This window comes from Heterocephalus glaber, unplaced genomic scaffold (assembly GCF_053883595.1).
Source record: "Heterocephalus glaber isolate CG9 unplaced genomic scaffold, H.glaber_assembly_v1.0 deba00000594, whole genome shotgun sequence".
NCBI lineage: Eukaryota > Metazoa > Chordata > Mammalia > Rodentia > Bathyergidae > Heterocephalus > Heterocephalus glaber.
This window is the reverse complement of record NW_028258151.1, coordinates 119,352-143,736: the sequence shown is the minus strand read 5'-3', so window position 1 is coordinate 143,736 and position 24,385 is coordinate 119,352. Positions and strand designations below refer to the sequence as shown.

Here is a 24,385-nt window from a genome sequence, read left to right as displayed (position 1 = left end):
AAGAGATAATGCTTAAAGTGATGTGTTCTCCAATACCACTGCTTTCTTCATTCCTTTCCTCTTTTGCAGGTGACTTGGATTATTACTGGTTGGATCCTGCCACGTGGCACAGCCGGGAAACATCACCTATTAGTTCGGTAAGCTTTCTGGGAAGGGAGTGAATGTAATTCAAGGATTCCATGTGCTAGCTACTGTCCTTTGACTGATAAGTAATTGGTAGCAATCTTATTCTGCTTTCACATTTAATACATCTTGTACATTTTATGAGAGCAAATTTAAATTTTGTTTGAGAGTATGGATTGGAAGAGAAAAGCGATTATGAGTGAATAATTATAACAAATTTGTAATTAAGTAAAAATGTTTATTAAATAATATAATATATGTAAATAATGCTGGGATATTACCGATACTCCTCGATTTATAATGAGCTTGCATCCTGATAAACCCACTGTACACTGAAAGTGTTATAAGTTGAAAATGCACTTACTCTACTCAACCTACTAAACGTCATTGTGGAACAGTGTGTCACCTGTGGGGCATGGGCATTTACCTTCGTCATCAGTGAGTGACCCTGGGAGCTGCCTTTGCTGCTGACACTCGGCTTCTGACAGTGTCCCACAGGGCACCAACCCTGGAGAGCATAAAAAGAATGTGTTGCAGTATCACTGGAAAGTTGAAAAATTCCGAGGTGAATTGCTGTCACTCAGGAACTGACTATTTGGTAAAAGATGCTATCACCATTAACAACTGAAAATACAGAATCGATTTTCTATATACAAGCAGAATTTAAATTATATTTCAATTAGAGATATGTTAATTGCCAACTACTTTTAGAATTATACTTTGTGTCTATTGTACCTAAAATACAGTTCTAAGGAAAAAAAATGTTTTTTGTACTCAGAATCAAACTCAGGACCTTGCTCTTGCTAGGCAGGCACGGCACCACTGAGCTAAATCACTGGCCCTCTAAGTGAAAATTTTTATAAGCTAGAGTGCCCAGAATAATTTCCTCTAGAGTGTCTTTTACCTGAGAAATTTGTATCGTGCTATAGCTAATAACTGTATGTCTACAAAAATGAAAAAGCAAGTTGTTTACTTTTTAAACTTTATGTTTTAATAGCATCCTGTAACGTGGCAGCCATCTAAAGAGGGGGACAGATTGATTGGACGTGTTATTCTTAACAAAAGAACAACCATGCCCAAAGAATCTGGTGCATTGTTGGGTCTAAAAGTAAGTACACTTTAAAAACATGTTTCTTTTTTCTTTAGTACTGAGTGTTGAACCCAGGGTTTTGTAAATGAGAAACAGGTGCTCTACCTCTGTGCTTATATCTCCAGCCCTAAAGTATTCTTCTCTTACAGTACCTGCCTCATTCAATAAAGTTTCAGACAGTGATTTTTACATATCTTCCTCTTTCCTCCAAAATAAAATTCTTGTAGTGAATGTAGCTTGTCATATATGTACTATTTTTATCTGAATATTTTAAATGTTTTATTGATATAGCATACAGATGTATTTGAAAAATCAAAAGAATATAGGAAAACTAAAGCATACTTCTCTGAATATAAAATTTAAGGATGATGTTTACATTAAAGGCATTTTAATGGAATGTAGTAAAGTTAGATAATGTAGACCTCTATTACATTTTAAGCAACAACATAAAACATCAATAAAGAGATTATTTTCTATTACAAAAATAGTAATACGAAAAGAATAGGTGCATTTAACCCACATGGTTTTGATCTGAGTTACTTAAAAATATTCAAAAACATTGCTTTAGATCTGTTATTTACCAAGAGATTGTATTACAGTTCTGTGATAATATGGCCTTTTCAAAACCATTAGCCATTAATCCAAATTTTAAAAAATGTTCAAACTGGGCATTGAACTTAGTTGTAGAGTACTTGCCTAGCATGCACAGTGTCCTGGGTTCAATCCCCAGCAAAGTCCCCCTTTCAATTCATGTACTCAATAGTATTTTATTGATTAGTACAATTAATTTCTCTTGCCATAAATAATTCTGATCATTTCCATGACTGGTTATGTTCCTAATAACTGTGGATCAAGCTTAACCTTTGCTAATATCTCCTCTGCTTTTAATTACAAATATTTGAGCTCCTGCATTGGGAAAAATGAAACTCCATGTTTAATACAGAAGTGCCACTTTTTTAGTATTTGGAAATGTGTGTTGCTCTGTAACCCTAACCTGACGTCATATATATCTCAATGTACCGTAATTTCAGCACAGCCACTTTTATAAAATCTATTTTGGTAAATTACTCTCTTTTCATTTTTCTTAAAATCATTAACAAATTTTTGCAATTGACTTCACTTCAGAACTTAGTATTACTGTATGGGTAGAGTGTTTACTTATGCATTTGCCATGCAATTATAAAGAAAATAGAGTTGGTTAAGCTGTGGAATGGAGCATTAATAACCCATAACACATAGATATAGTGGAAAAGTGAGGTGAAAGTGTTAACTATTTAGTAGTACAACTCAGACTTCTGAGACTCGGATACAGATGTGTATTTAGGTGGTCATTTGCAGAGAAGGTTTTATACTTTGCACTGTGTTCAATTGCTTCCCTAAAGTAGTCTTTCCGTGCTTTAAGTTTCTAGTTTTTAATGGTCATAGACCCAGTGCATTATACCATAACTATACCAAAGAGATCAAAATCTGATATGGTAGTGGGGCATTATCTGCATGTTGAAGTAACAGTTCAAACGGGAGGCATGAATTTAGAAAATTCAAAAAAAATGAACTCTAATGGAAACAGTGTCAAACACTTCATGTTTGACAGTAAGTGGGAGAGACATGGCGTGTTTTTTGTAAGTGTGTACATTTTTGCAGTGACTTTTTTCATTAGGCCAATGTAATCAGAGCACAATTTCCTTAGGATGCATGGTCATCTCAGGACAACAAAATGTTTTCCTCCCAATACTATTCTGCCAGTGTGTAATGAAAACTGTACTTCATTAATGCCGCCATCCTTGATTGTAAATACATCATGAGAGAATGTAGGGTTATCTGCTGAAACTAATACATTGATATTTGTTTATAAGTCTTGGGAACTTACAAATTTGCAATTGTCTAGGTTGTTGGAGGAAAAATGACTGATCTAGGACGCCTTGGTGCTTTCATCACCAAAGTAAAGAAGGGCAGCCTGGCAGATGTGGTTGGACACCTCAGAGCAGGTACAGTTTCTTTTTTTTTAACATTTAAACAATGTGTTCTCTAGGCATGAGCAGGTGGGTTTCAGCTTGGAGTTAGTTTTTTATGTCAATTAAGTTGCTAATTAATTTTAATGTGGGAATAAAATTTTCTTCCAAGTACAAATAATTACTGATTACAGCAATAGGCAGCTATACATAAGTGGCAATTTGAATAGAGTAAGAGTAGGAATTTTTTTTCTTTGTACACATAGATGCACAATACTGAAGGATTATTATTTGTGTAGGTGGTTTCATAATGCTATAAGACTTCAAATCTAAAACAATTTAGCCGTGTGAAAAATATGTTCCATGAAACTGTTTAATACTTTAATTTTAAGCTATAGTAAACCTTTTTACATTCATCCCAGTAATTCTTATTTAGGAGCAGGTATTTTCATGAAGCATAATTATAATTACATTTTCTATTTAGATTACATAATAAAATATTTGTTGATTTAAGTGTAACATACATATGTATCATTTTATTGTTTGAAAATTTATGTAATCATATAATTACTTATTTATCCATATGTACCATAATTTAAGCACCAGCACTTTGTAAAATCTATTTTTGGTAAATTGTTCTCTTTTCATTTGCCTTAAAATCATATTAACATACTTCTTGCATTTGACTTCACTTCAGAGCTTATTATTAATTCTTGGTTAAACTGTTTACTTATGCTTTTGCTATGCACTTACAAAGAAAGCAGAGTTGGCTGAACTGTAGAATTGAATATTAAGAATCTATAACACATAGAAAACATTTCCAGCCTATATTTTAAATCTATGAACCTTAAGATTATAATTCTCCCACTTTAGAAAGATATTCTACCACTCTTTAATATTAATTATACAGAATAGTGGGTTTTCTTGTGGCATGTTTATGTTTGCATATATCATACTTTGATCTTACTGATTACTAGGATATAGTTCAAAATCATTTCAGCTTTTTTTCTTTGATAGAGATTTTCTATAAAGGTATTTACTGATTATTAGGATATAGTTCAAAATCATTTCAGGTTTTTTCTTTGATAGACACCTTCTATACAGCTATTTTATAAAAAATGTACCATAACCATGGTATTTCTCCATTTACTACATAGCTTTAAAGATGTGCAAAGGCATGATACTCTGTTGTTTCTTGCCAGAAACTAGCTAATTCGGTGACAGAGTAACTCAGTTGGGGGTGACTATGTCATTAAATTGATTCTTCATCTAATGACTCAATAATAAACCTCAGAAAAGTCTGAGGATCCTTAATTTGCAGATGTCAGATAACTTGAGCCACAGAAGCTTGAATTTGCAGATCAGTTTATAAATATAATGGCTTTTCATTTTATCTTTGTGTTTTTCATACAAGTGATCATGTAGTCTCTTTGAAATGTTACATGGAGAAACTAGTTTTCTTTTTATTTGCATATAAAGACCATTAGCCTATTAAAAAACCACGGACCTATATTTTTTGTCAGTGTGACCTTTATTCAGCATTTGCACTCTTCCCTGTATCTTGCTCTTTCTGTAATCCCTCTCCCTTCCAACTCCATGCACTCTATTACTGCTTGATTGAACTATCTAAAATACACAGTTATTACCCACACACTCATTAAGATCATTCTGGGTCTCCTGGTCAGCTTTTGTTCAAGACAAAGCTCTGCGGCTTTGTTCCGTAACACCTCCAGCTCTCTACCTCTGTAGGCTACTACCTGTAGGTAAGGTGTTTCCCACGTATGAGACATGGTCAGTGCCTCTTGTTTATCTGATTTTTCTTGTGCTCTGCCTATGAAAGCCTCTTCCGTCCTTAAAATCTCATCTAAAATTGTCAGGATTAAAAAAAATGTTTCTGGCTGTCCCACCTGGAACAATAATTACTGACTCCCTTGCATGACCTGGCTCTACTTCTCTTCCTCAAATGAACCCCTGTCATTCCATATAAGATTTTTTATTAAAGTTGTTCCATATTATTTCTACACCATTAATATAAAGACAGAGACCATGCCCTTTTGGTCTGTGTACCACCGTGGTCTACATCTCTGCCTGGAGACGTTATCCATACACAAATAAATAAATAGTGCTAAAGAAACCACCTGTGATTTAGGAGTAGTTGAGCTGCAAATAGATAAACACATGCATTAATTTGATTTGATTTAAAAGTTATACTTTCAGGTTGCTGTCTGTAAAGAGAATTTTACACTGCACTACTTTTGCAAAGTGTTGGTTACAACTCCTTGATGGGTAGTAAAATCAATTTAATTGCTGGTATTGATTATTTTAAAAATTTAAATAGAGCATAATAGAGTAGAAATATCAGGGTAAGTACTATTTCATAAAACATTTTCTGGTGTGTGTGTGTGTATATATATATATGTACATACACATACATAAATATATACATATTAATGTTATATATGTGGACTGAGATGATGTAAATTTTATTTTTCTTGATAAAAAAATTAAGCACACTCCTAATATATTGTAAATTTGCATGTTTTTCTTTTCCTTTTTTTTTTTAAAACAGTGAAGTATATTCATTGCCTATTTGAAAAGCTGTCCTAATTAACTGCTTAGGGCAAATTAAAGTCATTTATATATTGCTGATAACCATACTGTTTACCAAACCGAAGCAGCACATGTACTTTATGATATTTACTTTTTACTTTTGAGTAAAGAAGCACTTAGATAAAAATGATAATTACTTTAAAACATTTCTAGTACAGCATTTTTAAAATATTTTGTGGACTTCACCAAAACTAAAAGATTATATGTTTAAAAGGCTTAGCTTTGTGTTTTTATGTTAAAATGCTAACTTTGAAATCTATAATGATATTGGACCATTATTTCAATACATTTTTACTTAGCTCCAAAACTGTTTCAGATACTAAGAACAAGAAAATAAACATGAGCAGCAAAAATTAAGACATCTCAATGTGTACTGAGTCTGGAATATTTCAGCTGAGCCTAGCATTTAGAAGTGAGAACTACTCCAAATATTTATGAAAATAAATCTTACTTTCCAAATGATCTATAGTGAAAGTTCTAGTTAAAATAACTATTTCTTGTTAGCTTATATTTTTAAATGCGGAATCATCATATTATGCTCCTAGATTAATCTTGGACTATTTAACAAAGTAATTAGCATTATGTTGTGGTTTGCATTATTTTACGTGTTTTCTACTAATATTTTAATACTCACTATATATTCTGTGTAGACTATAAATGTTTTGAACATCTGGAAGTGGATTAACTGCCATGCAACAGTTTTACATCTGCTTGCTTTGTAACTTTGCCATAGCTACCTGTGTTACCCTATGGGTGTGAATTCAGATCCTTTCATGCATTTTTATTCTGTTATGCGTCAGGTGAACACAGTGAAGCATGATTTTTAATTGAAAGTTCATGCTAGCAAACATTAATTGCTGATTTTACCAAAAAATAAAACAGGACTTTGCACAGTTTAATAAAGAATCTTTTGCATATAGAACTGCCTACATTTATGATATGGAAGGCATGGGCATGCTGCTAATTATTATTTTTCAGTGTTTCCAGCTAGGCTGTGCTAATTCCATCCAGTGGCATGAGATTATTTTTATAACTTTTCCTGGTATACCTCAAAGGATAAAGGCAGTTTTGTATTGTACTGTTTCCAGTGACCAGTAATATTTTTTGGAGAGAAAATACTAAAAGAATAAAAGTGTGCAGAATATCCATTTAGCTGACATTATATGACTACCAATCTTTTGAGAGCAGAGCCGAGAAGATTAAACTATTTGTATATGTTTCGCATTTCTTTGTTAAAAAAGAGAAAAGATAAGAAAAATAAACAAATTATTTAAGGTAAAAAAATACCCTTTTTTTTAAATTCAAGGGGATGAAGTTCTAGAATGGAATGGTAAACCCCTGCCGGGAGCTACAAATGAAGAAGTTTACAACATTATTTTAGAATCAAAATCAGAACCTCAAGTTGAAATTATTGTTTCAAGGCCTATTGGGTAAGGCTAAAAAAACTTACTTCTTAAGTTTAGTAAATTACATGTATTAGCAGAGTTTTAAAAAGAAGTTTTTACATTCATATAATACATGTTAACATGGATAGTTTTTAAAAATCAATGATGGGCATACATTTTAAATTTTTTAGATTTATTTTTTTAAAAATTGAATTCTGAATTTTCTTTACTACATTTTAGAAGCTCCACAACTTAACAGTTGTAATATCAAAAAGTATATCTATAAAAAAAGTATATCTATTTTTCACAAGTGAAATATAAACTTTTCTTTTAGTGGCAGAAATATTTATTTTTCATATTTCTAATTTATTGGGTAGTATTTCCTTTAAGGGAATCTCTAGAAAACTTGTCATTTTATATTATTTAAAGTTAATGATTTCATGTCTACATAAACTTTTAATTATTCTACAAAGGATAATTTTTGTGTCTTAATAGTTCCAGCTTTTATTTAAAATCAAGTAAGAAGTTTTAAATATTTTGACATTTAAATTGGTCATAATAACGGATACATTTTTAAAACCTCGATTTTTGGCATAATTTGTCTATAGCCAATGGAATATTGTCTGCATCTGTGTATAGAATTTTCCTTGTAGTTAGCTTTTTCTAGCAAACCCACAAATTCCAAAATAAATACTTTGCCATTTTACAATCTTTAGATGGCATTTTAAAGCACTTCTTTATAGTTGGCTTAATGTTTGAATGTATTCTTGGAAATAACTCTTCTTTTTCCTATTCTCCAAGATATCATAGAGCCATTATTTAAGATTTTTTTGTGTCAAAAAATTGCTAAACTTAATATTTTTTGTCCAAATGAATATGTCAGTGAAAAACATACAAGAAAATACAATTATCCCAATTTCAAAAGAATGAAAATGTATAACAATTACCAAAGAATAATATTAATATATAAACTCTAAAAATAAGGGCAAGATTATAAACATTCTTAAATGGTGATTATTACAAGTAAACATCAAGGACATGTGCAAATCCTGTACATTTATTTCTCTCTAGATTTAAAAAATAACACTATAATTTATGCTCATTTTACATGACATATGTTCTAGTGCTGAGGTACATATGAGACTGGAAAAGAGGTAAGTAAATTGGAAAATGAATCAAAAATACAAAAAATAAAATTTAAAATCAAGTACTGTGCACATTGCCAAGTATTTTCAGATACATATAGGGGTTTCAAAGTAATCAGCTAATATTTCATTGATTCAATTTATGTTGACTTAGGAAACCAACAGACAATTAAAGGAGACTGGAATAACATTGTTTAACTTTGTATGAAAATTAACTCAGTCATCTACAGTGCCACACCCCAAATTATCATGGGATTATGCAATTAAAGGAATGTGAAATACAAAGGCTATATTTGAATGAAAATGAAAGCTGGCATCAACTTACCAGTTAATATATTACTAGATTAATTTTAATGATTTAAAAAATACTTATATTTATGTAGTTTTTGTTCTTCAAGTGTAATTAATTTAAAGCAGAGAGAAAATATTTCTTTGTAACATTGGCAGAATGATTTCAAGAATCATTCCTAATATAATTCACATGTACATTGTCTATGAGACATCACAGTGTATAAGACATCTTGCTTTTGGAGGTATTGATCATTTTTGTCAGCCCAACAAATGATAATATCCTTGACCTTTATGTTTCCAATTGTTATTAGAATTACCATATAACTGAGAGTAGAACTGAGACAGTTTGCTTAAACATCAAGGGAAAATTTATTTAATGTTAATTGCTTCAGTAATAATTTCATGAAATTTGCATGAAAATTCATTTGCATGAAATTATTACTGAAGCAATTAACATTATATAAATTTTGATTCAAAAATCACTTCACATTTTTTAACTTACCATCCTTCATTCAGTGACTCGTACAATACAAAGCCTATACCGTACCTTGCTTTTTCATATTATAATTTTCCTAATTGACTGTGAGGCAGATTTTCAAAAAACTCATCTAAGAATTGATTTTTCACTATTTTTTTACAATTAACTTTTATTTGCCTAGGTGAATTTAGAAGTAATGAGCATGGGATAAACAGGTGGTTTCTTGTGCCTTAGCTATTATAAATTAGCTATCTCTTAGCTATCAGTTTAGATAAATGACATATAAACTTTATATGTTTTCTTATATGAAAATATATAGTAAAATACATTTTATAAAATAGGCATCAAGATTATTGCATTTTGTAAAAAGCTATGAGTTTTAGATTGTCATAAAAGTTAGTTTGCACAAAAGAGTGAAAATGAGACATCAGGAAAACAATCAGAGAAAATTTTTTTCTTTTCATTTTCCCCAAAATGTAAAGAAAATCAAATTGAAGTTAGGTAATAAGGTAAGTGATTAAACATTCTTAAATAGTATACTGATAATTCTGTAACTACTAAGTAACTCCAGTCTGCTTTAATATGTCATGTTAATACCTGGGTATTGTGAAGCTCTTTAAATTGATATTAAAATATGTTTGGAAAAGGCGAGTTAAAGTAGTTTTATACAGTATAATGCCCAAACCAAGGTCGTCCAGGTTCTTAAGGTCACAGCAGAAAATGGGTTAAGCCAAGGTTATCATAAACATTTCTTTGGGGTAATTTGTGAGTTTGACAGGAATGGGTGTTCTCCCAAGTCACTTTCTAACCATAAAGTGAATAGCCATATATTTAGCTAACTTCAGTATAGAGACATGAATCTCTATAAAGAGTATATATGTGCATATGTATTATATATCCACATATATAAATTTATTTTGCTTTTTGTTGCAAGCTTGAACCATATTTAATTTCTAAAGCAATTCATCCTTTTCATTTTATTAACTTTGCCCATGATATTCATTTTATTATCAAGTTGTTTTCATTCCTTTCATTCAGTAAACTCTTTCAGATGTGTTTGTAAAACATACTACTGATTTGTAAAATTTGTGTTATTTTGATTTCCTAAAATTGAAGTGAAATATTACCTTTAACATTTTTTATTTCCAAAACGTGCTGTTTTGGTAGTAGAAATATTGTGGTGATTTTATCCACAATATTAGCCTGATTGTTGTCATGTTAAAATGTTTTGCGCTCAAATATATAAAAATGTATTTTCTTGTGTGGTGTTTGACATTCATGCACATTAGCAGTTACCTAAATAGCAACTCTTCTCCATTTCTACATCTGTAAAGATTCAAAAGGATTTTTTACATCACTGAAATAAAATGATCAGGGGTTCTTCCAAGTGGGGTATTTTACCCTAATAGGATTTTCACCATACCCTGTTTCTTTTAGTGACATTCCCCGGATTCCTGAGAGTTCTCATCCTCCATTGGAGTCCAGTGAGTATAAGATTTCTTTATCGTAAGGCCGAGGATTTAGCTTAGTGGTGCTGCGCCTGCCTCAAAATCATGAAGTCCTGAGTTTGATCCCTGGTACCAAAAAAAAAAAAAAAAAAAGATTTCTTTATTGTTACAAAACATATTGAACTAAATTGAAGAGTAATTATTTATGCGATATAGATAAATTGGCATTTCTGTACTAAGGATATCTTTACTCATACCAAAAGATGCCAACCATGGTAATCACTGGAAACTCAGAGAACTTCTACTTTACCCTGAGGTTTTTCTTCTTTTTACTGTTTGTTTATTTATTTATTTGTGACTGTACAAAAATCTTTCCCACAGTACAATTGTGCCTCCTACTCAGGACCCTCTCTGAGCTCGGGCACTATGTCTGCAAGAGCTGTATAGAATAATTTATTGTGCAACTGTTTTTTCTTCAGTCTGGTTAGTAAGCAGCTCAGTCTTAATGAGCTGTGCAGCAAATAGATGCTTTAACAAATAATTCCAAAACTACCTAATAATAGTGTTGGATGTGATAATAGAAGCCCTGGGTATGGTAGAGATAAAGTTCACTGAACACAAAGGCAAGAGACTGTGAAGCTAGAGGGGTCAAAGAATTAACTACATGGGAATTAAGTAGCTCAGGATGAGATAAGATGATTTTGTGTTCAATAAAATGTAGACAAACCATGAAATTTATTTTGGTAATATGGAAGTGAGCCAAATGCTTCCTTTGTGATGGGTTATTGTTAATACTTGGGTTTGAGTCTCAGGTATTATTACAGAATCCCTGTTTTATTAAAATAAAACACATGATGATTTAGGAGAAGACAAGTGAAAATTATTAGAAGGGAGACAGTTTATGATGGGATGAGCGAGGCACCAGAGGCTGAGTCATCATGTGAAAGGCATAGATACCACCGTGTTCTCATCCCTGCTGAGGCTGGGCCCAGGTTGGACTTTGAGCTTTTTGGTGAACAATACAAAGAGAGAAATGAAATTAGTTGTATAATTTATAGTATTGTTAAGATTTTTCAGGTCAGCTGATTATTATAACATTAGAAATAAACTTTATTAGAAGCAGTGTGTCCTTGATCTGAGGATTATTGTAAACCTATCTGATAAAAAGCGTCCCAGTAACAAGGAATTTCATAAGACTGTTTCTTTTATTTATTTTTTTTTTGGTACCGGGGATTGAACTCAGGTCCTTGTGCTTGTGTAGCAGGCGGCGAAACCACTGAGCTAAATCCCCAGCCCTAAGACTGTTTCTTTTAGTTAAAAGTCTCCTTTGGAGGGCACCAAATGATGGCATGTGACTTAGCTTATCAGGATGGGAAAAAGTGTGTGGGTGGCACATCCCCAGGCAGGGTTTGTAAATAACAGTTCTCAGTGGAGCTCTTGCTCAGTTTGGAGTGCCTGTGTGTTGAAGGTCTAACTTCCGTGTGTGTTGGGGACCATGTAATGTGAAGAACCTAAGTGACTAAGAGGAGAGACAGCCTGTTTCATGGGAAGGTGAAGCAAGTTGCTCGGGATGAATTAAGAAATAGCATTCTCAGGGGTTTTAAGAGAGTCATTTAAAGATAGAGTAAGAGATGATAAATCTAATTTTAAAGCAACAATGAAATAAAAAGTTAGATGTAGCTCATAAATTACAATTAATACGTATTTATTTTAATATCTCGGGGAGGTTAGTAAATGACCCATTTGCCCCTACATTTAACATAACAGGCACTACGTTCCTTATCCTAAGGCATGAAGGCTTTGGCTGTAGGTGAATATATGCAAGGGCCTATGCAGGAGATGCCCCCATCCCCCCAAATATTGAAGACCAATGCTTCCAAGTTGAAACATATAAATGTGACATCTTGTTACATCATTTAAAATACCGAGTTAACCAAAGACGACACAAGAACTTTTTACAGCTGCTCTGTTAAAATAGGCTCCATTATCAGATGGGTTAATTGTAGTGGGATACAGATAACAGGTGCATTGAAAGATTTATGAAAAGATTTATTTATCACATATACAAGTGTTACTTTAAGTTATTTCTTCTCATTTTAGGTTCCAGTTCCTTTGAATCTCAGAAGATGGAAAGGCCTTCCATTTCTGTTATTTCCCCAACAAGTCCCGGAGCTCTGAAAGATGCCCCACAAGTCTTACCAGGGCAACTTGCTGTACGTAGTTACTTGTACATGCCGGTCATTTTGCACGGTCTTTGGCATGTCTTTGAAAAATGTTTGGCTTTCTTGGAAGCCTCCCCATGGAAATATTTACTGAATGTCCACAGTGTGCCTTGAATTGATAAATGGTAACATAAATAAAAAAATCTATTGTTTTTGCTATTATTTTTGATATGCTGCATAAATGTTTCTAAGGTGAATAATTGTTTATACATACCTGTCTTAAAAAGCCATATTCAATGTAGTTAGCTGCCTAATGAGCCTGGAGCCTGAGATACTTGAAATAATCTTTTTGACTTCCTAAAATATTTGGGGAAGTGAGAATGCTGGAAGCACTCTTCAGAAGCGACTATTTCCCCTGAGATTTGAGGACAGGTGGGATAAAGAACCTGGTTAACTCTTAGGAAGCAGCACATCTGTGAAGATTAAGGCAGAAAATACGTCTTGCTATTAATGACTCAAAGAAACCCTTGCTTAAAATTACTCTACAAAGAATCAAGTTTCTCTGTTGCTGTTTGACTTTCAATATAGAAAAACATTGACGTGGCCCCTAGTGTTTACTTTATCTGCTCTGGCATCTCGTCTGATCAGTGTCATTCTCTCATACTCTTCACTGGTATTTTAGAGAAGATGCATACCCATTTTTGTTCAATGAAAAACACGTCTCTGGTGTTAAAGAGAACCAAAGAAGTGGATTCGTATACTCAGATGCTTAATTTTTGCCTTACTGTAAAAAATCTCATGTAAAGTAGTTTATTTTGTCATTATGACTCTTAAAAATGTTCTAACATATACCAATTAACCATGTATAGTTATATTTCTTATTCAACTATAAAATCAAAGGTAATTTCTAGATTAAAAGAGAAAAAATTCAAGTTAACTTTGTTAACTTGTCATTTTTAGTTTAATTGAACAACTACTGCTCTGACTGCTCATGTGATTCTGAGGACTTTGACAACAGGATGTCAGTGTGCTGTTTCCCCATTTTTCTTTAGTCTATAATGACATATTTGTTAGTGGGAATAGTATTTGGCCTACATGTAGTTTGAAGGTATCATATGTATTGAGCCCTCCTTTGTTTCTTCTTCTTATGAAAATTAGCCTGTAATAGGTTAATCATAAAACTTAAATGAGAAAAATTCCAGGCACTTACCAGGCTGGTATACAGTAAACCTGCAGTAAATGTTTCCTGATCTCTTCCCACTTATTATGTTATTATAGAAATTTACTTCAACTACATTGGCACTAGAAAATGTATTTAGCCACCCTATAATCAAGACACTTGCAATCACCAAACTTTGTGTTTACCATTTAAAAAGGACAATGATTTCAATGTTCCCTTCTTCCTGGAGTGTTTTATTTATTAGTTTCATTTTTATAGCATAAGGCCAATTGTTTGTCAAAATTAAAATGATTAAAGAGAAAGGTTAATTTTAAGTGATTATTCTTTCAAGTTTGTATTCTTTTTAGAAGTAATATCTGCAATTCCATAGTATATTAATTTGAAATATAATTTTCATACTATTTTATGTAATGATTATAATACCAGGACTTTGTAAATAATGATTCCTTTCTGCATCACTCTTAGGTGAAGCTGTGGTATGATAAAGTGGGACACCAGCTGATTGTAAATGTCCTGCAAGCAACAGATCTACCCTGTAGAGTAGATGGACGCCCCAGGAATCCCTATGTAAAAATGTATTTTCTCCCAGACAGAAGGTAGTCAGTTTTAAAAAAAATTTGCTAAAATCTGTACTAATGGACAAAGTAGAATTTCCTCTCTCGAGGTATACTTTCTAAATGTAATAATTCTCTGAGGGAAAAAAAATCTGTCAAGCCTTTTGTTTATTTGAAAATAATCTTCCAATTTTAAGTATGTCCATTTTTTTTTATATGTACATTAGTTCTCATAGCAGCACAGCATTTAGAATGTAGCTTTGTCTGTCCATCCTTCATAATTACTGCTCACTTGGTAGTAGAAATTGGAATAGGATTAAACTCCTTCGTCTTTTTGGATTTTTAATTTATAAATTTATAAATTATAAAAATATATATATATATAAATTTATAAATTTAATTTATAAATTAAAAATGGTAAAAATTCCAGTGGTAGTATTACATGTGACTACAGTAGATGGCAGTATATTCTTGTTTTTGCTTATTCATTTATAAAACATTTTTATTTTTCAGTGATAAGAGTAAAAGGAGAACCAAGACAGTAAAGAAAGTACTAGAACCAAAATGGAATCAAACTTTTGTCTATTCGCATGTACATCGTAGAGATTTTAGAGAGCGAATGTTAGAAATAACTGTATGGGATCAACCAAGAGTGCAAGAAGAAGAGAGTGAATTTCTTGGAGAGGTGATATATCTTGTAACAATTCAAGCCAAACGTTTCATGAGGTTTTTTTTTTTCTTTTGAGATACATATTAATAGTGATTACTTTTGCACTGTGTTTTATTAAAGGTGCTTGATTTAATTTGAAAACCACTCTTTCAGATCCTCATAGAGTTGGAGACAGCACTTTTGGATGATGAGCCCCATTGGTATAAACTTCAGACACATGATGAATCTTCACTACCTCTGCCTCATCCATCACCTTTCATGCCACGGCGACACATTCATGGAGAAAGCTCTAGCAAAAAGCTCCAAAGTAGGTTGAAACCTTTTCAGTTACCAGAAAGTCATTATGCTGTAATGATCATTAGATCATTAGCATTAGGATCATTAGGCATTAGCATTCAAAATGTTTTTTCAGATATTTTATTAGAGAAAAAAATTATTGAAAAAGTGTTTATGTAAAGAAACACAGCAAAACTTTTCTGTATTTCACAATAAAATAATATATAGCATAGTAGACTAATTTCAGAGCTGAAAACTAAAAAGGTTCTGAATTACAGTTTTTATTCAAGGCTCATTGAGTTGTTAATTAGTTGATTGTTGGAATAAATTTTGTCATTACTACTGGGTTGTTGCATGTAAGTTCTAAATAATTTTAGAGTTCATGGTTATTTTTATATCATTTTTTATAAGAAATACATTTTTGAAAACAAAGTAAAATTGTTGTTAATCACCTAATGATCCAGAACAACTTTTTTCTGTAGACATTCATTGGTCTGTGAGTTTTGAGTAAATCTATGATGAACAACTGGAATGTAAAAGCCTAATTTTGGTGATCTGGAGCCAGGTTTTTTCCATATAATTGAAGATTTCATGTTAGTGTTTCCCTGGTTGATCATTTCCTCACGATGAATGTTGAATGCAATGTATGGGCTCATTTTGGAAGTAAACCACAAATATTTTGTAAAGGGCCCCATTGCCCTTTCAGTAGTTGGGGCTCAAGAGCTGTAGCCAGCAGAGGCCTCAGCCCACCCTTCTTGATCTGCAGAGGCAGGCACTCTGGTGTGTGGAAGACAGTGGGTTCACTGTGCTATAGACTTTTAGTGCAGAATTTTCATTTAAAAATAATTGGAAACGTCAAAACATTATTCTTAAAAGTCCCTTTGCTCTCATACATTCTCAGTGTAATGGTTGTAAGGAGGAAATTATAAGAAAATATTATCCTTAGAGAAGAAACACTTTTTTTTAAAGGCTGGCTTGGTGTTATTATTCTTATTCAAAAGTAGCAGTATAATTAGCTTCTTAAGAACAAATCAACCATGTCCTTTTCGTGTCATAAACCGATGAGACCAGCGGTATCTGATTGCTTTACTCTTGTGCAGGGTCTCAGCGGATCAGTGACAGTGACATCTCGGATTATGAGGTCGATGATGGCATTGGAGTAGTCCCCCCAGGTGTGTGGGCGAAGAGCAGGCCTGCTGCTTTGCTTGTCCTCTGTCCGCCTTCCGGCTGCTTCTCCAGGCTAAGCTGGAGATCTGTAGGGTGGAAAAACCATTATTATACTATCTTATGATGACTTGTACTTTAGCTTGTTAAGACACTTTAAAAGGGACTCATTTCTGTTAATTAGCATCCCAATTTATTTAATTTAGTCAGTTTCTTTCTTAGAAGCATGACTAGTTAGGCAGAACAAGTCATATATTTCACAGTGCTCTCAGCATAATTGAAAGGATATGGTTAATTTTATTACATAAATTCTATTTTCTTGTGTTTTATGTTGTACTTCTATGATTTTTCCTACTTTAATTTCTGAAAATAATGTAGTGTTCCACAAAGTATATTTAGAAAGGTGCCTGCAAGGGTTTAAAATTGCATGTGGCATGGCTATAACTTTCAATGCTTTTGTGATGTTTTCACCAGTGATCATTCTCAGACTGTGTGTTTTAAAGTAAAAAAATGTGCTTTAGAAAGTTTTAATATTCATTTGGAATCAAAATCTCATTTGTTATTGTATAAATTAGTAATATTTTGTGACTCTGTAGTTTCAAATTTATATTCCCTATCTGACTTTTGGTTGTTTTTGTTTTTTTTTTTTTGGTACTGGGGATCAAACTCGGGTCCTTGCGCTTGCGAGGCAGGCAGTGGAACCACTGAGCTAAATCCCCAGCCCTCCTCATCTGACTTTTGTCAGCAACGTGTGCAGAATCATGCAGTAATGGCTTACTTTCTTGACACTGACCCTACACCATTTCCTTGACATACTAATAAAAGTAAATATTTAAGTAAGGATAAACTAAAGAGACCTTCTGGAACATACGAATTATTACAGGCAGTTCAATCAAACAGTATTGACATATATCCCTTAATTCTGTCATTTCTCAAATGAGGATTGAGGGCCTTCAGTGGAGAGCATGAGGTTGGTAAAATTGACAGATTCCCCACTAGTGTCTGAGTTTACTACAACTTCATTAAACGTAGCATAAAACCAAAGAATTCTCAAAACTCAGGCTTCATTTTCTCTCTAATTTAGAGAAAATTTGGTTTGTGATCATGTCTGAAAGTAGCAAATATTTTTACACAGTAGACCTAGTGCCGTGCCTGTCTCCATCCCTGGATACTGCTCTGTTATCAGAGTACTAATTAATGTTTTGAGTAATAGTGGATAACATTTTCTATTTGCCTTCTTATTTCTTAAAGGACCGCCATAACCATGCATATTCTTGACAGAAACTGTCACACAAAATATATAATAATTGTTGCTTTATGAAATTGAAAGGGTAAAAATCATTGTACATTTAAATCTACTGTCATAGTCAAGTAGGAGTTGGATTATTTCTGGTAGAAAAGTCATCAAACAATCAGATGTTTATGAATTAATAGGGGCAATTATGCAATTAATTTATATTTTCAGATGCTCTTCGTTGATCCACTGTTTGTATATATGGTAGCTTCTAAAGATATAGGTGGCAGATACGATATAATAAGTTACACAGTAACATGTAATATATTTTAAAGAGGAAAGAAAGAGGCATTTGTAAAGTGGGAGGAGGTTAAAATGAAGTAAGTTCATAAACACGATGCATCTGCCTATACGTTTAGAGATTAGTTACAGATTTGCCCCCTATGTTTCTAGCATCCAGTACAGAGAGCAAATTGATCTAGATGGGGATGCTGATTCCACGTATGTGAAATCACTCAGTGAAGGTCCTGGTGTGTAGGACTTGAGGACGCTTTGAAGCTTAGTTCAGAATTTCATACTTCAGCTAGACCTTAAGCTTTGTAATAAACTGGCTTTCTCAGCACCTGCTCCATGTGTCTACTGCCATTTACCACATAATGGAACACAGTGGAGAACTCTGGAGAGACATGTTACTAATTTTTATAATTTTGGCTGTATTTGTATTTAAAATAAATAATTTTAGCTGCTAAAGAATAATAAAAACCATACACAAAATGCTCTAATTTAAGGTGAGGCATCTGACAACCTCAGCATTTTGAAGTATTACTACAAATTCAGAAAATAGGAAACACTTCTAGCTTGTAATTCTAACCTAGTTAAAACATGAAGATGAATGTTAAATACCAGTTCCCTCCCAGTCACATTTCTGAAGGTAGAATATATCTTGTCAGTAATAAATTAGACATAATAAGAAATCAAATTCATTAGTATAAAGTCAGATGTTAAATATTTGAAAATTATAGCATATAAGTGACATTCATAAATAATTTTCAGTTACCAAAATTGTATATGTTGCCTTGAGTATACTGTGTAAATTCAGAAATTCCTAGTGAATTCAAAGAAGAGGTTTTTAGTAGATAAAATGTTTTAGGATAATATTTGTTTCTCTGAAGTCCTTTCTTGATAATGGGATAGAAGAGGCATTAATTTCCATATAAAGACCAAAAAATCCAAGAAAAAATAATCATGTACTGTTAACACCAGGAGAATGCTAAAATTCTTTAAAACTTCATAATAATAAATTATACAAGCTATTTATATTTCTTCAAGTTCATTGAAATCATAAAATGTATAGTGCTCCAAATACAATATTAGCATTTCATAATTATTGTCTAATTGATATCAAATGGTAGCTTAAAATGTTTAATCCAAGCATTGGATTATCTCTAAAAATAGTCAATTTTTAAAATAATGAGTTATGAAGTATACTTAATTTGACTTTTTCTCACCTTAATATTACAATTTAGATATCTCAACAAAACCTTTTGCTCTGCAAAACTCAAACTAAAAGCTTAATATTTTTTGAAAAGAGACTAAATTTAATGTATATACAGTTATGAATTTTTTCATTTATAGTTAACAGTTTTTGACATTGTACTGATCTTTTTATAGTGATAAAATAGTTGAGCTACTTCAGTGTCAATACAGTCAGATTGCACTTTATGAAATGTTTAAAGACTTCATACTTTAAACTTAGAAGATAATACAATTATAACCAATAAACTGTTGGGGAATTAGCCTGCCTTTAGAAATGATATTTCATGACATATTTTAAAGATAATTTGGCAATTATGATATATAAAATGAAAAACACAGTTTGAGTTGCTTGATTAGATTAATATTTCATGGTTTGTTTATATTTTATATAGTTGTAAGTATAAAATTTCGTTTCCTTTCACACATTTTTCACACTTTTTCTTGTTCTAATCGAGAGCAATGACCCATGTGAAAAAAGGTCAAACTCAACTATGATTGTGGATTTGAGATTATTATTTTAACCAAATTAGAGATGATACAATTTTTTTCCTTTAAGGGAAAAATGGCCTTTAGAGTTTATTTATATATTGCAATTTATATTAAGTGTGTGAGTTTAATTGTGGTAATAACTAACTAAATTATAAAATAGTTTTAGATGTCCAGAGTAGATTTGATGTTTTTGTGCGGTTGATTTTCTCTGCATTATTGTCATAATTTTCTCCACTCATATAATGGTTACATTTGATAATTACAGTATTATCTGTGATTTCCAAAATTCACCACTAGTCTTTGTAACCGTCAATATCTGCATTTCTTTTTTGTTAATTAAAATTGATATGGTATTTTTATTTGCTTAAAATTGATGTGATATTTTTATTTTCTAATTAGGGAACCATTGTTAAACTAAAATAGTTTATCCTTTAGATGGAAAAATTCATATAAAGAACATATTTAATTCCAAAGAGGCATTGAGTTTCTAAGCATTGACTTGTGTATTAACTACTGATCTCCATGGAGTGCTTGATTTACATTGCCAAAGTCATTTAATTCTTTACATTAAAATGGTATTTCCGTTTGGCATGATGTGTGGGGCATCGCTTGTCCTGAGTATGCTCAGTCTCTCCATGGTAGCTTTGAGCTAAACTGTAACGTGTTCTTATGCATGTGCATGTTACATCCTGTGTATTTGTGTTTACTATTTGTAAAGATAAGTCCAGTAATGCTGACAGCATGGCATTTGATTTTACTAGGTGATGGCAGTATTTCCTGTACTGTCATTTCTCCACATTAATGTTTGGACTGTAGAAGAAGACTGACATTTTTGTGTGTATTCTCTTGCCAGTGGGTTATAGGTCTAACGCTAGAGAAAGTAAATCCACCACATTAACTGTGCCGGAACAGCAAAGAACAACACATCACCGCTCTCGCTCAGTCTCTCCTCATCGCGGTGACGATCAGGGCCGGCCGCGTTCACGTTTACCAAATGTGCCATTACAGAGGTAGGCTTCAAAATGGGCTCTGCTTCCTCTACACTGCTTTTTAGTGTAATGCAATGGAAAGTGCTACAGGCCTTCCTGAAATGAAATAATCTTTGCTCCATCAAGTGTTTTTTGCAGAATTATTTGTAGGCAAAATGATTTATTCTTTACCCTATAATCTTTATCTTTTAATCTTAATAAATTCCCCAGAGAGTGGAATAAATCTGTGTCCCCAGCATAGCTTTTGAGTAACTGCATTGTATGTGCAAGTTTTCTTTCTCAAATAGGATAAATTGAAGACTAATGAATCAAAATTATGGAATAAAGTGGCAAAGAGGGTGAGATAAAGGGGCAGGATATATTTTTAAGGGCTCTATTTTTGTCTTCTAGAAGCATTAAAAGTAAATAAAACATGTATGGTATTGCTCTTTTGCATCTCACCCTGAAATAAGCTTCTTCAGGTCCATGCAGATGAAAATCATGGTCCTTGCCTCAGGGATGCAAGAGAAGCTTGGAGAAAGGCAAAACAGGCAACACACAGGGAATAAACACTCTTTTCTCACTGATTAAAATAGTTTTGGTGTGATCACAGCACTTTTTAAGCCACATCATGTGTTTGCCAATTACTTTCAATTCCTTCTCCTTGGTCTGTCTACCTCTTTAGGGAGGATGAAACATTTTGACACAGGAATTTTTGCAATCATTTCAGGAGCTTAGATGAAATTCATCCAACAAGAAGGTCACGCTCTCCAACCAGACACCATGATGCCTCCCGAAGTCCACCTGAGCACAGACCCAGAGACGTGGATAGTCAGTATCTAGCAGAACAAGACAGGTACTTGTCCAAATTACGATACCGACCTAAGGACATTTTTCTTTATTCTTTTTTAATATATACAAATATTGTGGCATAGTACATAAATAAAACTAATTTATCACTCAAAATCAAACTTCTCTCAGAAACAATTATTAAATATTCCACAGAAATGCAACTCTAGGAAATATTTGGCCAACATTATTATATGCATATTTTTTTTGCTAAGTCACACTTTGTGTAGTCAGTTGTAAAGGTACAGCATGTTGTTGACTTAGATGCTGATTTAAATAATAAAAGTAAGCCTATATGTGCAATTTTCAAACATTCATCTTTTATAGCCCACATTGTTTGGTATGCTACTTTTGTAATTATAAAAATTATGTTATATGTAACTTAAAAAATTTGGCTATAGGTCATCTGAAAGGTAGTTAATATTGCAAATTGCCAGTGAGAACTCCAATAATGTTTTTGTTAATATCTTTTTTATATTTTTTTTAATAAATGTTTGTAAAGCACAGTATACTAACATGGATTTTGTTTATATGGATATGTACTTAAGCTTAGTTCTGCACTTATTTGTTAGTTAATATTTCATGGAAACAGTTACTATAAATCTCTATTATTAGTGTGATATACTACATGCCTACAGATTTTCTTTTTCAAGTATTCACGTACACTGTCTGTGTTACTCATCTAATCAGAGTCTGATTCAAAGTTTTATAATACCCACCTTCTTGAAGATTCTCTTCTGGCTTTTTGGAATGGAGACCTTTCAGCGAGCAGTCTGGCACCGATGATGGTGCTGAATGATTTTTGGCAGGGCGTCAAGGGCTAAGGGCTAAGTGAGCTTCTGACTTCCCTGCATGCCACCCTGTTGTGGGAAATGGTGCCGTGACCTTCGAGAATGGAGTCCCAGTGGGTGCCGGGCCAGGGCACTGTTTGGAAGACTAGGATTCTGGACCATTCAGCTTGAGCTGAGCTGACCCAGGGATGCTTTATTAGCATTCATCTGGGCCTCCATGAATTCAAGTGAGGAGGGAGAACAAAGGACTACTTGACCAAGGGAGTCAATACAGTGAAAATAATTTGGATACAGAAAAAAATATCAGATTTAAAATAACAATTCTGATCAAATGTGTTTCTCATTGGTTGAGAAAAAACACAATGTGATATTGCATTTTCAGTGTCTGTAAAAGCCAAGAAAACTGACATGTTTTCCATTGCTAAAAAAATAACACTTCTAGGGTTCCCATTAGTATCAGAAAGGCCAAATTTATATGTTTTAAATACTCAGATGTCTATACTTGGAAATATATTTCTGTATCTTGTTTTGGGAAAGGTCTATTTTTGTTTGTTTTTATATTCTATGAAATCATTTTGAAGTACAGTAGCAAATTAGCAGCAACTAGGTCTTCAACCGTAATGTTTGTACTTTATTATTTAAATTTTTTAAATACTGTCGTGTTTATTTTTGTTTAACCTCTCAAGCAAAGATGCTAGTGCAGACAATCTGGTTTCTTCCCTTTCATGTTCTCATTGGCACGCCATTGGCATAACCCATGTCATTTGATGCCTCATGATTTATCTGTCTCACTCACCACCCATCCTGTCTGTGCAGTGAGCTTCTTATGCTGCCCAGAGCAAAACGAGGACGAAGTGCAGAATGCCTGCATACTACCAGGTAAATACAGGGATTTGGTGATGGTGACTGTGTGTGATGACTCTTTTTCCATCCTACTATTCTCCGTCTCTCCCTTAGTGGTATTAGTGCAAAAAGGTAAAATAAATTTCCCAAGCACTCGAAAATTACTTTGTTTTACATGGACACTATGATAAAGTTCCCAAATATGTTTAAATCCTAATCCAAGCAGGCTGCTTTGCCACCTGGATATTCAGAAATCCAGACTGTTGAGCCTGTCTGGAACTGTTTTCATAAAACTAAAGAACCAGTTTTTGCAGACAAAATTCTAGGTGCTCACTGTGGGCACCTTGCCCTCCCCGTGCACACACATACCTGTCTAGTCACGAGAGTTCTGCCCTTCTGTGCATGGCAGTGTTACTGTTTTCACGTCACTTTGCTGTGTTAGCTTTTTTAATTTCCTTTTGGAATCTTTGTTTATCTTCTGTTTGCTTTTATTAAAATCTTTATTAGCTCATTTTTAGTGACTGAACTTTAGCTTCATTTTTGGTAGAGTGTGGATGTTTGACCTGTTGACTCCTTAACTCCTTCCAGCCAAGAAATGTTACACTGCCAGCTTTCCTATAAAGGCACATAACAATAAGACACCTCCTGAGGGCTTAGGAGAAATCATATATACAGCAGCCTTTATATTGGAGCATAAACCTTACTGCTTTGTATTAGTCTCATTATGTCTTGAATTTCATATCCAAAGAAAAATTTCTTACAAATTACTAGTAAATTACAGTATGTTAATATTTATTGTCATTTTGAATGAAGCTAATAGATGACAAGGAAGTGGTCAGTGAAGCAAACCAACACACAAAATCTTTAAAATATTTTTGCTGGTAAAAAATAAGAGGAAAGAGAAGGAAAGTTGTCTCCGTGGAATATGTGCTTCCGTTCAATCATTAAAACATGACAGGACTAGTAAGAATTGTTTCAACTATTTATATGTCTGTGATTATCCTACTGATAACTACTGCCTTTATTTGGAGTGCCACAGGAAAAAGTGAGAAAAATCTAATTCTGCTTGACAACTAAGGAAGAAATATAAAACCATACATATAAAAATCACCTCAAATTCATGATAATATTAAGCAATCCAGGCTGTGAC

General features: G+C 32.9%; 1 protein-coding gene across 1 annotated transcript in view; it reads left to right on the top strand.

The window, feature by feature from the left end:
- The window catches only part of LOC101706220 (regulating synaptic membrane exocytosis protein 1), a 137,862-nt gene that overhangs the window by 43,635 nt on the left and 69,842 nt on the right, over positions 1-24,385 (top strand). Inside the window, 13 exon segments of the mRNA XM_087205128.1 lie at positions 70-137; positions 1,121-1,231; positions 3,099-3,198; positions 7,079-7,202; positions 10,509-10,555; positions 12,620-12,732; positions 14,327-14,457; positions 14,929-15,100; positions 15,239-15,392; positions 16,462-16,533; positions 20,638-20,794; positions 21,483-21,608; positions 23,209-23,271. Of these exon segments, the coding sequence (XP_087061254.1) occupies positions 70-137; positions 1,121-1,231; positions 3,099-3,198; positions 7,079-7,202; positions 10,509-10,555; positions 12,620-12,732; positions 14,327-14,457; positions 14,929-15,100; positions 15,239-15,392; positions 16,462-16,533; positions 20,638-20,794; positions 21,483-21,608; positions 23,209-23,271 (1,438 nt within the window).